Raw genomic sequence first — 13386 nt, forward strand, 5'->3', positions numbered from 1 at the left:
AGTACAGATTTCACTTTGATGGCTCAGTTTTCATTATGTGTGTGTTATTGCACAAATGATGGGGTAATAGAGGAAGATTTTTTAGCAATTATAGCCATGAAAGGTCACACAAAAGGATGTGACTTTGTGGATGCAATTAAAGAATTTGTAAAAAAGAAAGACTTATCTATGAGCAAATTATTATCAGTATGTACAGATGGTTGTCCATCAATGACGGGCGTCAAACAAGGGTTTGATAGCACTGATTGAGGAGGAATGGAATTTGCCAAATTTACTCTCCATTCACTGCTTACTGCATCAAGAAAGTTTGGCATGTCAAATTTCAAATACCCAATTGAAGAATGTTATGCAAACAGTTATAAGTGTTATAAATTTCATTTGCAAGTTTGTTACAGAGATGTTCTCCTACATACTGCTGTCAAATGGCTAAGCAAAGGAAAAGTGCTGGAGCGGTATGTCAATTTGAAATCTGAAATTATTTTATTCTTACAACAAAGTGGCAAAAATTATCCGGAACTTGATGATGATGAATGGTGGACACTTAAAGCTTTTTTGACTGATATTACACAAAAATTCAACATACTTAACTTGAAATTACAAGGACCAAACAAGATAATTGGGCAAATGACTAACAAAATATTTGCATTTGAAGCCAAACTGCAATTATATATAAATGAACTCGAAGTAAAAGATCTGTCTAATTTTGCAACTGTTCCTATGCTCCGATCAGGCTTAACTATCAGATTTGCAGATGTTAGAAATATTTAAAGCTGTTTCATTCTCATAGAGAACCCTTGGCATGTTGGACATGATGATCTCAAATTATTCTGCAAATTTAGATTTCCTAAAACTAATTTGCTAAATGAAATAATCGAACTTCAGCATGACACACAACTTAAAAGCTCTGTTTATAGAACATCATGAAACACAACAGTACACTGAATTTTGGAAATGTGTACCTAACAATTATAAAAATTTACGAGACTGTGCACAGTTCATTTTAACACTATTTCCTTCAACTTACCTTTGTGAAGCTTCATTTTCAAAAATGAAGTACCTGAAAAATAAACATTGTAATCGGTTGTCCAATCATTTAGAAGACGCAATGAGGATTGCATGCAGCCCACACAATGCAGATATAGACGACATAGCCAAAAAAGTTCAACATCACAAGTCACAGTAATGAAAAATTATATATTTGTATTTATCCAGAATGAGATTTTCACTCTGCAGCGGAGTGTGCGCTGATATGAAACTTCCTGGCAGATTAAAACTGTGTGCCCGACCGAGACTCGAACTCGGGACCTTTGCCTCTCGCGGGCATGTGCTCTACCAACTGAGCTACCGAAGCACGACTCACGCCCGGTACTCACAGCTTTACTTCTGCCAGTACCTCGTCCCCTACCTTCCAAACTTTACAGAAGCTCTCCTGCGAACCTTGCAGAACTAGCACTCCTGAATGAAAGGATATTGTGGAGACATGGCTTAGCCACAGCCTGGGGGATGCTTCCAGAATGAGATTTTCACTCTGCAGCGGAGTGTGCGCTGATATGAAACTTCCTGGCAGATTAAAACTGTGTGCCCGACCGAGACTCGAACTCGGCAAAGGTCCCGAGTTCAAGTCTCGGTCGGGCACACAGTTTTAATCTGCCAGGAAGTTTCATATCAGCGCACACTCCGCTGCAGAGTGAAAATCTCATTCTGGAAACATCCCCCAGGCTGTGGCTAAGCCATTTCTCTGCAATATCCTTTCTTTCAGGAGTGCTAGTTCTGCAAGGTTCGCAGGAGAGCTTCTGTAAAGTTTGGAAGGTAGGGGACGAGGTACTGGCAGAAGTAAAGCTGTGAGTACCGGGCGTGAGTCGTGCTTCGGTAGCTCAGTTGGTAGAGCACATGCCCGCGAAAGGCAAAGGTCCCGAGTTCGAGTCTCGGTCGGGCACACAGTTTTAATCTATTTGTATTTATGTTTGTTTTGCAATTATAATGAATAAAAACCAGACTCAATAAGAGACCTGTAGCTTTCTTATATAGCCTATTGCATGTGCAGTGCATCTGCCCTTTTCTTATTTTTTAAATTTCTTATTTCTTTCTACATTTTTTGAAATGTTTGAGATTAATGGAATTATAATAAAGTTTTTGTGGCCATTTGAATAATGTAATACAATATTTTAATAATACATCTATCTCATACTGCATGAAAGTACTTTAAAATAAATTTCAGGAACAAGATACACTGATCCCAGATTTGTTTTTGGTAGTGGCTCAAAATTACTAATGATTCCCTTCCTTCCCTTCACCCTTTATATGCTCCTGCCTAGCTACATGAATATTGTAAGATTATGCAAGTCATGTGAATTTTATTTTCACAGAGATAATTAAACTGGAATGAATTTGTCAGATGCTCTGTATGCTTTTTACCAGATTACTGAAATTTGATCAGCAGCATTTTATGCAGTTTTCAGCACTTGTAAACATGGTGACAGTCATTCTGTGAATGGTACGTCATCATTGACTTGTGCTACCACAATTATTATTCAAGTCGGTCTCAACACTTGACTCCTGTTAAGACTGACTAAAAATATAATTGTTGACAATATGACAACAACTACTCTTATGTCTCCTACGAATATATCCCTCATAATCTAATAGTTGTCAAACCGGCGGATGGATATTTAAAAATCTTTTTCCATGTATTGCAGAATTTCGGTGTCATAAACATGGCTTATTGTTTTCAGCAACTGCATAGCAATGTTATTTGGTGGAATCACATACATCCAATGGTTGTGAGTGGTTTGTTTCCGAAAGTACTATTTCATTTTAACAGTTGCCAATGTTTACAGTTTCTGAAAGAACGATGAATGATATATATCCAAATCCGGTAAAGAATAGACGGTTTGCAGATGTCGGCTGTACCTGTCTCCTTCGTCAAACGAAAAATATACTTGAAGAATCATAAGCAGGACCACGTACAGTTGTTTTATCACCTTTACAGGTGCCACTTGGTACAGGAGCAGATAGATTTGTCATTGCGGTGGAAGGGGACGCAACAATGGAAATGTTTTCTTGTTTGTTTCTCAGTGCTGACAACAAATGGAAGTGTGTGCCTCATACCAGTTATCTGCTATTGTATCAACCTTAAATGAAAGTGCATTGGATTCATGAATACGCATTATAGAGACGGTCATATGTGGTACATATTTGTTAAAAGAAATAATTGGTCATTAGCTCTTAAAAATGAATGTGTGTGTGTGTGTGTGTGTGTGTGTGTGTGTGTGTGTGTGTATCCTCCACTTCTCCTCCTAAACCCTCGGATCGATTTCAACCACACTGATACATACATTATTTTCAATCTGTAAAGAAATATTGTGGGGTAAGCAAAGGCAACGTCTTATTGTGGCGGGGGATGGTAATGTGGAGGGGGATGGGGGAGGAGGACATGGACACATACAGGGGTAGTGTGAAATGGACAAACAAAGGGGTGAAGAGATGGTGAGAGAGGGGAAAGTCGAGATGGACGACAGAGAGTGAGGGAAGGAAGAGACAGAATAACATAAGATTGGAATAAATACATATGTAGCCAATGCTAGGTACCTCATCTAGTATGAAATAAAATTAAGGCTGTTGTAGTTCAGTCAAGTGAGTTGAAGAGAAATGACTTTCAAAACCTGTAGATAACAGTTGTGATCGTGTCTCATGTTACATAATACATTTAATAATTTGCTGTTATTAACCATATGTTCACAAAGACAATGCAGCAACATTTCCTCAGTCAATTACAGAGTTACAATTTATGGGTCATTGAGGGTGGCAACAATCTGAAACAGAGAGTATTCTGCACGTAATGGTCCAAATGGTATTGACTTTAATAATAAGTGCTAGAAAGTCAGTGGTAAACCTCTTGCTTCTTTACTATGGCTAATCAATTGGAGGTTCATAGCACACCATTTATGTGGTTTGCCAGTTAATAAAAAGACCTGGAAATCTGTGGCCCGAGGTGCCACATCATATTTTTAGTTTTGGCCCTTGCCCAAAAGTTTGACGACCACTGCTGTATATGGTTTGGCTTTGTTGAAAGAGCTATAACCTCACCTCTGCTTGCACTGCTTCATTGCTATCAAAGTGAAGTTATCAAAGGTTTTTTGGGACTTTGTGGAGGATAACAGATCACAGTGAACCCAGTGCATCAGATGTGACAACGCTCACGTGTGGTCTGGCACCACTGCCGTGCTGAAGGAGAGGGTGCTCCATGTGTGGATGAACTCCTTGAATCTCGATTACATCATGCTGTTTCTCATGCACCAACAGAGCTACGTTACACACCGCCATGTTACACACTAAATTTCAGAGCCCTCTAGTGGCAGACGACTAAATATGTAGACATGAAGAATAAAGATGCAGAATGTTAATAATGTTTGTTTTATTTTAAAGGCACATAAAAGAATCTGGGGCATTACTTTTCCGCACACCCTCATATGTAGTGAAATCAAACTTCATAAAACTATACTGTCTGCACTAGCTAACATTCCAACATATGACTGTAAAACAGGCTTATAGCCAGTGACTGCTTACAAAAGCAATTTGTGTGTGATGTGAAAAATTTGATGCTTCCCCTCAAATATGATTCCAGGCTTCTTTATTCAAATTACTAATCAACTGCATCAAAAGGTTGATATGAACCTGTTCATTCCCAACCCATCTCTAGGCATCTTCAAGAGGAAGGCAATGATGTGGGCCTTCCCGAGTTTGTGGTGTGATTACTTGGAATCTGAACAGTTAAATACAATAGTTATTGAACTTGAACATACTGAAGGTGTAAATCAATCCCTCGCTGCCTTTAGTAAGGAAAGTTCTTAAACCAGCTGAGATAAATTAGCACATTTCTTTTTTCAAAGAAGAAATGAATGCTTAACAGACACAATGTGCCACTCTGAAAGCAGAGATATCTTACTCTATCGGCTGAATGTTGAAAAGCCAAAATTCATTAAGACAAAAATTAAGTATATCCAGTGTGGAATTTTCTTTTTGTATTTTATTTTTCCCTTTCCACAGAGATACAGTTTAAGTTTGTGCAGTGAACTATTTGATCAGTGACTGAATCAAACTACATGACAAGTAAGGTCTACAGCAGGCATTGGCAAACTACAGCTGGGGGTGCCACTTCCAGCCTGCTGCTTCTTTTTCCTATGGCCAACAAGCTTAGAATGGATTTCAAATTTCAAAATTCTTAAAAAAAATTAAATGGGATAATACTGAATAAAATGTGAAAATTATGCAAAGTGATATTTCAGTGTCTGTGAAACTGTATTGCAAATAATCTTACGTTTTTGGATACATATTGCCACTGACTGGTAACTCGTTCTATCGATCGATCTGGGAGCTGGCAGTTGCAAGAAAAATTGTGTGGCATTTCTACATGCAGGAAGCCAACTGAGGACACCAGGCCTCTGCACTGCCACTGTGGTAACACGCAGTTCTACCAGTAACGTGCATCACTGTTGTGCAACATTCTCTTCTTGATTCTAATACAAGTGTATTTCTATCATGTTGCTTTAAAAACCACAAAAGAAAAGAAAAATGGAATTTCAGCATCCTACTTTTAAGGCGAGTGAGCTGACAATTATTTTGTAACTGAATTAGATGACAAAGCATTGTGTATATTGTGCAGTGACACTACAGCTGCACTGAAGAAGTACAATATGTGCCGGCACAATTTTACCAACTCACTGGAAAAGAACAACTGGAAAACTAAAAACTCTGAAAGTAAGTTTACAAACTGCTCATTTGCTAGCTAAGGAGGGAAAACTGTTTACTGATGGTGCGTGAATTAAATCAAGTCTGATTCTAGCAGCTGAAGAAATGTGTCCTCAGAAAATGGATTTATTTAATTCAATCACACTGTTCCTGAAAACAGTTGCTCAAAGTGTTGAGAATACTGGCAGCAACATTGGTAAGCAATTAATTAACAATGCAAATGATTTCGAGTGGTTTTCCTTGGCTCTTGACGAGTCAACAGATGTCACAGATATTGCTCAGTTGCTGCTGTTTGTTCAAATAGTCGAGGTTAACGTTGAAATGAATGAAGAATTAACATGTATGAGTAATCTGTGTGGAACAACTACAAGTGAAAATATTTTCAAATAACTTAAGAAAACATAGCAAAGTACAACCTGCAATGGGATCAGGTAAGATGTGTCACAACTGGTGGTGGTAAAAATGTGTGTTGAATGGACAACAGCTTAGTTGGACACATTTACAAGGCTTGTGAAAATAAAGGGTGTTCAAAGCCTATGGTTATTCATTGCATTATTCATCAGCAGGTACTCTTTGGCATATATTTGAATGTATAATGTAATATACAACCATTTGTGTTAAAGGTGAACATTTATTTTTGTGATCCACCATCAGTTCCATGATTTCCTGTTGAAAGGGGAAGCTGAATTTGGTGACTTGCTGTATAATACACTAGTTCAGTGGCTTGGCAGTAGCAAAGTTTTGTTAAGATTTTTTGAACTCGGGGCAGAGGCGTAGTTTACTACATGAGAAAAACTGCCCTAAACCACCATACTGAACAAAGAATGGCCCAGGAAATTAGCTTTTGCTGCAGACACTGTTGGATTTCTTAATGGATTCATTCTGAAATTACACAGCAAATCAGTGCCAATAAGTGAAACCTATACTGCATTTAAGGCATTTCGGTGACAACTGGCACTTCGTGTATTTCCCGTGCTGTCAAAAACTGCAAGAGGAGTTGAACTCTCCATTCCCTCACAAAGTTGCAAATGACATATTTTCCAGGCTCAGAAAACAGTTCCAGCAACGTTTTTCAGATCTTGATGTAAGTTCAGAAGACATTTCTACATTTTAAAATCCATTTTACTGTACCACTGAGAAATTTCCAACTAACCTTCAGATGGAAGTAATTTAACCTGTAATGTGACAACATGCTAGAGGGCAAATTTCAAGATCAGAATCTTAACAGAATTCTATAAGTGTCTTCAAAGTTATGAATATGGTGAACTAAGATCATATGATTGGGGTTTGATCTCCATATCAAGTACGTATTTGAGTGAAAAAACGTTTTCAGAGATGAAATATGTAAAATAATAATATAAATTAGCATTAACAATTGAAAATTTGCAATCAATTTTGATGACAGGGAGCACTAACTCTGATCCCATCTAGTGAAATGTTATCTACAAAAACAAAAAATTTATTAGTATCATTAGTGAAGTTGTATTCAGATGACAGCAACTATTTCTATAGAGTGTTTTTATCGCAATCAGTTTTTATGATTGCATTAACTTTGCCCCCAATTTGTTGAAATATTAGGCACTTCATTAATCACACTAGTAAAATTGTGCATCAAACAACAGTGTCTACTGAGTATTTTTATTGTATTAGATTTTTATCACTCTCTTTGTGCAAACTTGTTTTTCCTGTTTTTAGTAGAGCTGCCTGAAAAAAACTTGGGTATGGCCTACAGAGTATAAAATCTGTAATGTTTGGTCTTTTACAAAAAATCTTTGCCGGGCTCTGGTCTAGAGGATGGAATATTACAATATATAGACCCTAAGATATCAGTCTGCATATACTGCAGCTTGATAAAATGATTATTGTACTGTGGTACATGGTGGTAATTTGTGTTTAACGGCCAGCTTTAGCCTTGTTATATATCTGACTCATCTTTTCTATACATGATGCAAACAATGATCCTATGATACAATATGTTGACAAAAATGTTAGAATTGGGGCTTTAACTGTTCTAGGGCTGCAAATGATTTGCAGATTTTACAGAATCTTTATCATACAATTTCAATATGAGACTTATTAGTGATTTCTTTCTTTCTTTATTACTTTCTGTCTTCTCCTCTCCACCTCTGGCTCCCCACAATGTATTCCATAGCACAAATCTTTGTGGAGAATCAAACATGGAGACAGAATGTTGTATTTATGTGGTAGTGGTTTCCTAAAAATCAATTTCATCTTGTGTTGCATCTGATTTGTACTTGACTTTGTTTTCTTCAATGGTCTCTTTCCCGTCAACCCGTATCAATATATAGGGTATCCCACTCATACCTCCCTGATTTCAAGGACCCAGGAGAGAAAAATCACAGTAGATATGACAATGAAAAATGCACCACATTGTAGTGCATCTCAAAGAATTTATATTCCCACATCAGAAGTGCCAAGTATCGTCGCCAGAGTGCAGCATGGTTGATGAAGTGAAAATGGCGACACCACAGCAGTGTGCGCAAGCAGTAGTGTGGTTTGCAGAAACAAAATTGCCAACTACTGTGCAAAGAAATTATCGTTGTGTGTATGAATGTGATCCACCTGATGTGAAAACAATTAAGGAATGGTATAGGAAGTTTCTGGCAACAGGAAATGTTCTGAAACATTCTGGCGATGCATGTTAAGGAGTTTCAGAAGAGACAGTGGAGGACATAGACAAACGTTTCTCAGAAGCCCACTTAAGTCAATTCGTGAAGCATCTAGGCAACTTGGTATATCTCGATCAACATTGCATCGTGTAGTTCACCAGCGTCTTCGTATGTGTGCTTACAAAGTGCAAATTCTGCAACATCTGATGCTGAACAACAAACCATACTGACAACAATTTGCTGCAGATATGCCGCACCGTATTGATATGGATGCCAGCTTCGTGGAAAGATGTTTATTCTCAGATGAGGCAACCTTTCATCTATCAGGAAGGGTTAATAGGCATAATGTTCGGATTTGGGATTCACAAAATCCGCACACTGTCATTGAACACGTTCATGATAGCCCTAAACTAAATGTCTGGTGTGGGTTAATGCACGACAGGATTGTTGGACCGTTCTTCTTTGCGGAACAAACAGTGAATGGGTCAGTGTATCTGGACATGTTGGAGCAGTTTGTGTACCCTCAGATACAAGACTTACAACCCAACAACATTTTTCAACAAGGTGGAGCTCCACCACATTGGTAAATGGCTGTTCGCAAGTTCCTGGATAGGAAATTTCCCAATCGTTGGATTGGACGGGGAAGACCCATTGGCTGGCCAACACGTTCACCCGACATTATGTCGTTTGATTTCTTCGTGTGGAGATTCATGAAGGACTGCGTGTATACGACCAAAGTGGACGATATTCCTACATTGCGACATCATATCACTAATGCAACTGCAACATTAACAGAGGAAATGTTACAAAGAACTTGGCAAGAAATTGAATATAGACTCAATATTCTCTGTGCTACAAATGGTTCACGTGTAGAGGTGTATTGATGATAAATAAATTCTTTGAGATGCTCCACAATGTGGTGCATTTTTCATTGTCGTATATCCCCCCCCCCCCCCCCCCCGCTGCTGGGTCTTTGAAATCAGGGAGGTTTGAGTGGGACACCCTGTACTGTTCAAGCTACCTTAAGGTGTGAGAGGAAAGTGTGTACGCTACTACGATTATACCCTCGCCCCCTCTCTATTTTTAAGTTCCACTGTGAAAAAATCTCTTTCACTCACTCTCCTCCTGTATTCATAAGCTGACTGACTGACTCTTTAGTGTAATTTAACAGCACTTACAATCTACAAATATCTCAGTTTGTCACATCCACATTAGTAGAAAAATGTCAGTAGTAAATCTTTCCATGTTCACCATGTATCACACACAAGTGTTAGTACCCACTTCTGCTGCTAATATCTCTGCAGTTCTTTGCAAATGATGTAGTGGACAGTAGCACTTAATGATACCTTTTGAATCTTGCATATGGAAATATACATCATTTCCATATATAATTTCCTAATCTTAAACCATACCTGAAGAAATTTTCTCCACATCAAATTTTTGCCTAAAATGTTACTGTAAATTTGTGGTACTGAACAAATGTGATTGAGTCATGAAGTCTTTTTACACCTCCCGCCTGTTGCATGCCAAAGCACTTTGATAATAATATTGCAGCTTTTTCTTATTAAGAAAGTTTAAAGCTGACTGATATAATAACAATAATAATAGTAGTAGTAGTAGTAACAGTATCTGTGCATGGCTCAACAGCCTGCTATAAATCTTTCAACTGAATGCCACTTCAGTGACTAGCAGAGCCCTAACTACTCCAGTAACCCTACAGTTTAACACTGAATCTGAACCACATTTTGTTCCTAGGGAATCTTGACATCATTGAGAGGTGAAGGCTAGGTAACAGGTAGATAAACATTTCTTGGTTGAACTGGGATTCAATCCCATGAAATTTCAGTTTCCAGCCATGTGCTTTACCACTAGGTCAGCAGGCCTGACAATTAATTGATCCAGCTATAGTATATTTCCACTGAAATAGCAGAACTCTGAATTGCTTAAAACACACAGATCATACATTTATTAAGTGAAAATATGGGGTATAAACTTGCTGCCTCTCATCGTAATGAATTGGTTGTTTACACACACACACACACACACACACACACACACACACGTATTTGAAATTTGTGCACACTACTTACTTCAGTACTTTTCAATAATTCCAGGTCTTCCTGTACAACATATGTGGTAGGTACATTGGAAAATCTTATATAATCCTCTTCATATAATAGCGTAACATCTCGGTTGTCAATGAGAAGTGCATAATGAGGCCAGTCTCTAGTAACCTATGAACAAATTACACGTTGGTCTAAAACTCTTAACACATTCAAACAGAATCACTCCAATCTGTTTAAGGTACTTACCATGCTTTCGCCATATATTTTCTTAAGCCAGCTTTGTGGAGCCTGAAATGTAAAATATTTAAGTTCATAATGAACTTTCGACTAAACATGCACAAATATAAAAACACACTATTTTTATTTGGCGCATCAAGCTTTCTAATAGTTACCAAAGTATTTTAAGTTGCCCTAAAATATGAATGAGCATCAAATTTTTAGGCACTTTTGCATGTAAACATTTGTACACTGCTACAATCAAGGTAAAGAGCACTTTCGTTTACAGGGTATAGTGAAAGGCGAATAATGACTTCGATATCTCACAAAATGCCATAAAGGCAATTCATAGAGTTCATTATGCATCCAGTAATTTTACTCCAGTCATATTTGTGTTTCAACAGGAAATTATAAGGCAGTGTAGTTAGCCAGAATTAGATATACTATGTAACTAAAATCTGGGGGGCTGTTTTTGTGAGGCCAAATTAGGTTTCTGCCAACATGAGAAAATCTTGTTCACAGATGCTGATTCATTACATGAATCAGTGTCAACTGAAAACCATTACTCAATGTTACAAAGAGTTAAAATACTTTTCTCTCCAAGAACTGTGCAAAACTGAAAATAGCATACAACAATGACATAAAACTTTCGATGGAACAAATGAAAACTGCAGTCTATTCCAAAAACACAAATTTGTGAAAATTTGAAACTATACTAATACTGTTGGAATTTCCTGAGAACGGAAATGTTTGAACTTTCTTCTTAAAACCGACAAGTTCAATTCTTCATAATGTATGCCATGTGGATTTGTGGACATAAATCTTTACTATAAATAAAGTATCAATAATTACTCCAATCACTGAAGGAAAAATAGGGAAAAAATTGAGTAGTCACAAACTTTTGTACAGCGACAGGAGGGACTGTCATAAAACAACATACTGAAATTCTGAATGGTGGAGTGTGAGCGAGTTTAGAGGTCACTTTATGTTTCTCTTTAACATATTGAAAACTGCAGCTTCTAGTGAAAATGATTCGCAGTAAAAAAATTAAACTACATTAAATTTCCTACAAGAAAGCTGCTATTAATTTTTTTTCTGTAGGACTAATGGTTTCTGTGTTGCAGGGGATGACAAACACACAGATTATTAAAAATGGTGTTAATGGAATAAATCAATATTTATTGTTAATGAAGTGGGTTAAAAGCAAATATTGAATGTGTCTACTACGCCTGCGTGCAGAAGAACCATATTAAGGGATAAATGGTATTCTGGGGGTGCAAGAGGGTGGAACAGGGGTTGGAAGGGACTGATGTTTGAAACATGAGAAAAGATAGGTTGCCAGATTGTGATCATGCACTTCCCTCCTTCATAGGTCTGCAAACCGAAGAGTAAACACTCCCTATACCATACTAGGTCAAAAAATGCAACTGCAGTGTGTTTCACGAAGTTATATCAACTTTTCCACAGCTCATCTTATATATCACTGACAAGACAGTGTGCAGGTGATGTGTTCCGAAAAGTGCGTTAACACTACACGGAACACAGATATGAGTTACTAACAATACTGACTCACGAAATCCATGTGGACACAAATCTACAAAACTCTCTGCACAGTTTTCTACACTACTAGATTCCTAGTTACTGTGTACGGCAGTTGTTGTGCTTTCCCAGTAATAACACGAGGGTTGCTAACTTTTGAGCTTACAGACAAACTACACCTCCCTAACATTTCTTGTTCAGTTCTCTCATGCAAGGTAGTCAAAATAAATTCACTTATTTCATGTTTATATGACAGAATCAATTTTAGTTTACTAAGTAAGTACTTATTTGCAGTTGTTATGTCAGCTATTTGGTAAAAAGCCTCCACAGCTGGAGCTGTCAACTTTATACCACTGGCCCAAGTGTAGCATTCTGGCAATATGTACTCAGCAATTTTGATTTCCATTTCTCCACTATCAATGGCTGGAGTACTTTTTGCAACATGACTGGTATCATCAAATGCATCACCACAGCCCAGGCTCTCTCAAAATATGAAGAGTCCCTAAGGCTTAAATTGGCTCCCTGTTTAGCAGAGGTAGGTCACCTAGTTGATATGAAACTTAAGATATGCATTACAGCAGATTACTGTTATAGATCTGAATATGATCAGCCCTATTCCATCAGAGATACTGACACTCAACTTGCAAGATACACTGTGGATGTGTGGTAAGCGGCTTCACTCAGTGCAGCCCATTCTGCAAAGTGCCAGGTACCCATGAATGAAAGAGATTTATGCAGCCTACTAATAACATAATGGCGAGAGATGTGCAGTAGTTTTCTGGTCTTTCAGTAATTCACCACCAAATGAATACAACACACTTACATGGCTTTAAAACATGCTGCCAACGGCAAAGGGCAGCAAGATGCATTTACCAATCCAATCCCTTTCCCACCAATGCCACATAGGTACCTGACATCATCACATTTACAAATTAATCAGTTCTCACCAATTACTTGTAGGAAAATATTTTACTTATAACCTCACTAACAACTAAAAAATGAGTACTTATATAATAAACTGTAAATATCTCAACTATATAAATATGAGTTCAGTGAAGTTAGTCTGCTTATTTACATAAACAACTGGACAGGAAATGCAGGGGAGGTAATGTCTGCCTGTGAACAAGAAACTGAGCAGCCCTTACAGTGGAGGAAGTCATCTTTTCAGGAGGACCGCTACAACTGCT

The 13386-nt window shown here is 37.7% G+C and overlaps 1 protein-coding gene across 2 annotated transcripts in view; it reads right to left on the minus strand.

Annotated features, from left to right (window-relative positions):
• Positions 1 to 13386, minus strand: part of LOC126470473 (uncharacterized) — a 68820-nt gene that overhangs the window by 2429 nt on the left and 53005 nt on the right. For both annotated transcript variants that reach the window (XM_050098337.1, XM_050098338.1), the window contains exons 4-5: positions 10691 to 10732; positions 10469 to 10612 (exon numbers count right to left, since the gene is read on the minus strand). In XM_050098337.1, the coding sequence (XP_049954294.1) occupies positions 10469 to 10612; positions 10691 to 10732 (186 nt within the window). The remainder of the gene's footprint in view (positions 1 to 10468; positions 10613 to 10690; positions 10733 to 13386) is intronic.

This window comes from Schistocerca serialis, chromosome 3 (assembly GCF_023864345.2).
Source record: "Schistocerca serialis cubense isolate TAMUIC-IGC-003099 chromosome 3, iqSchSeri2.2, whole genome shotgun sequence".
Lineage (NCBI taxonomy): Eukaryota > Metazoa > Arthropoda > Insecta > Orthoptera > Acrididae > Schistocerca > Schistocerca serialis.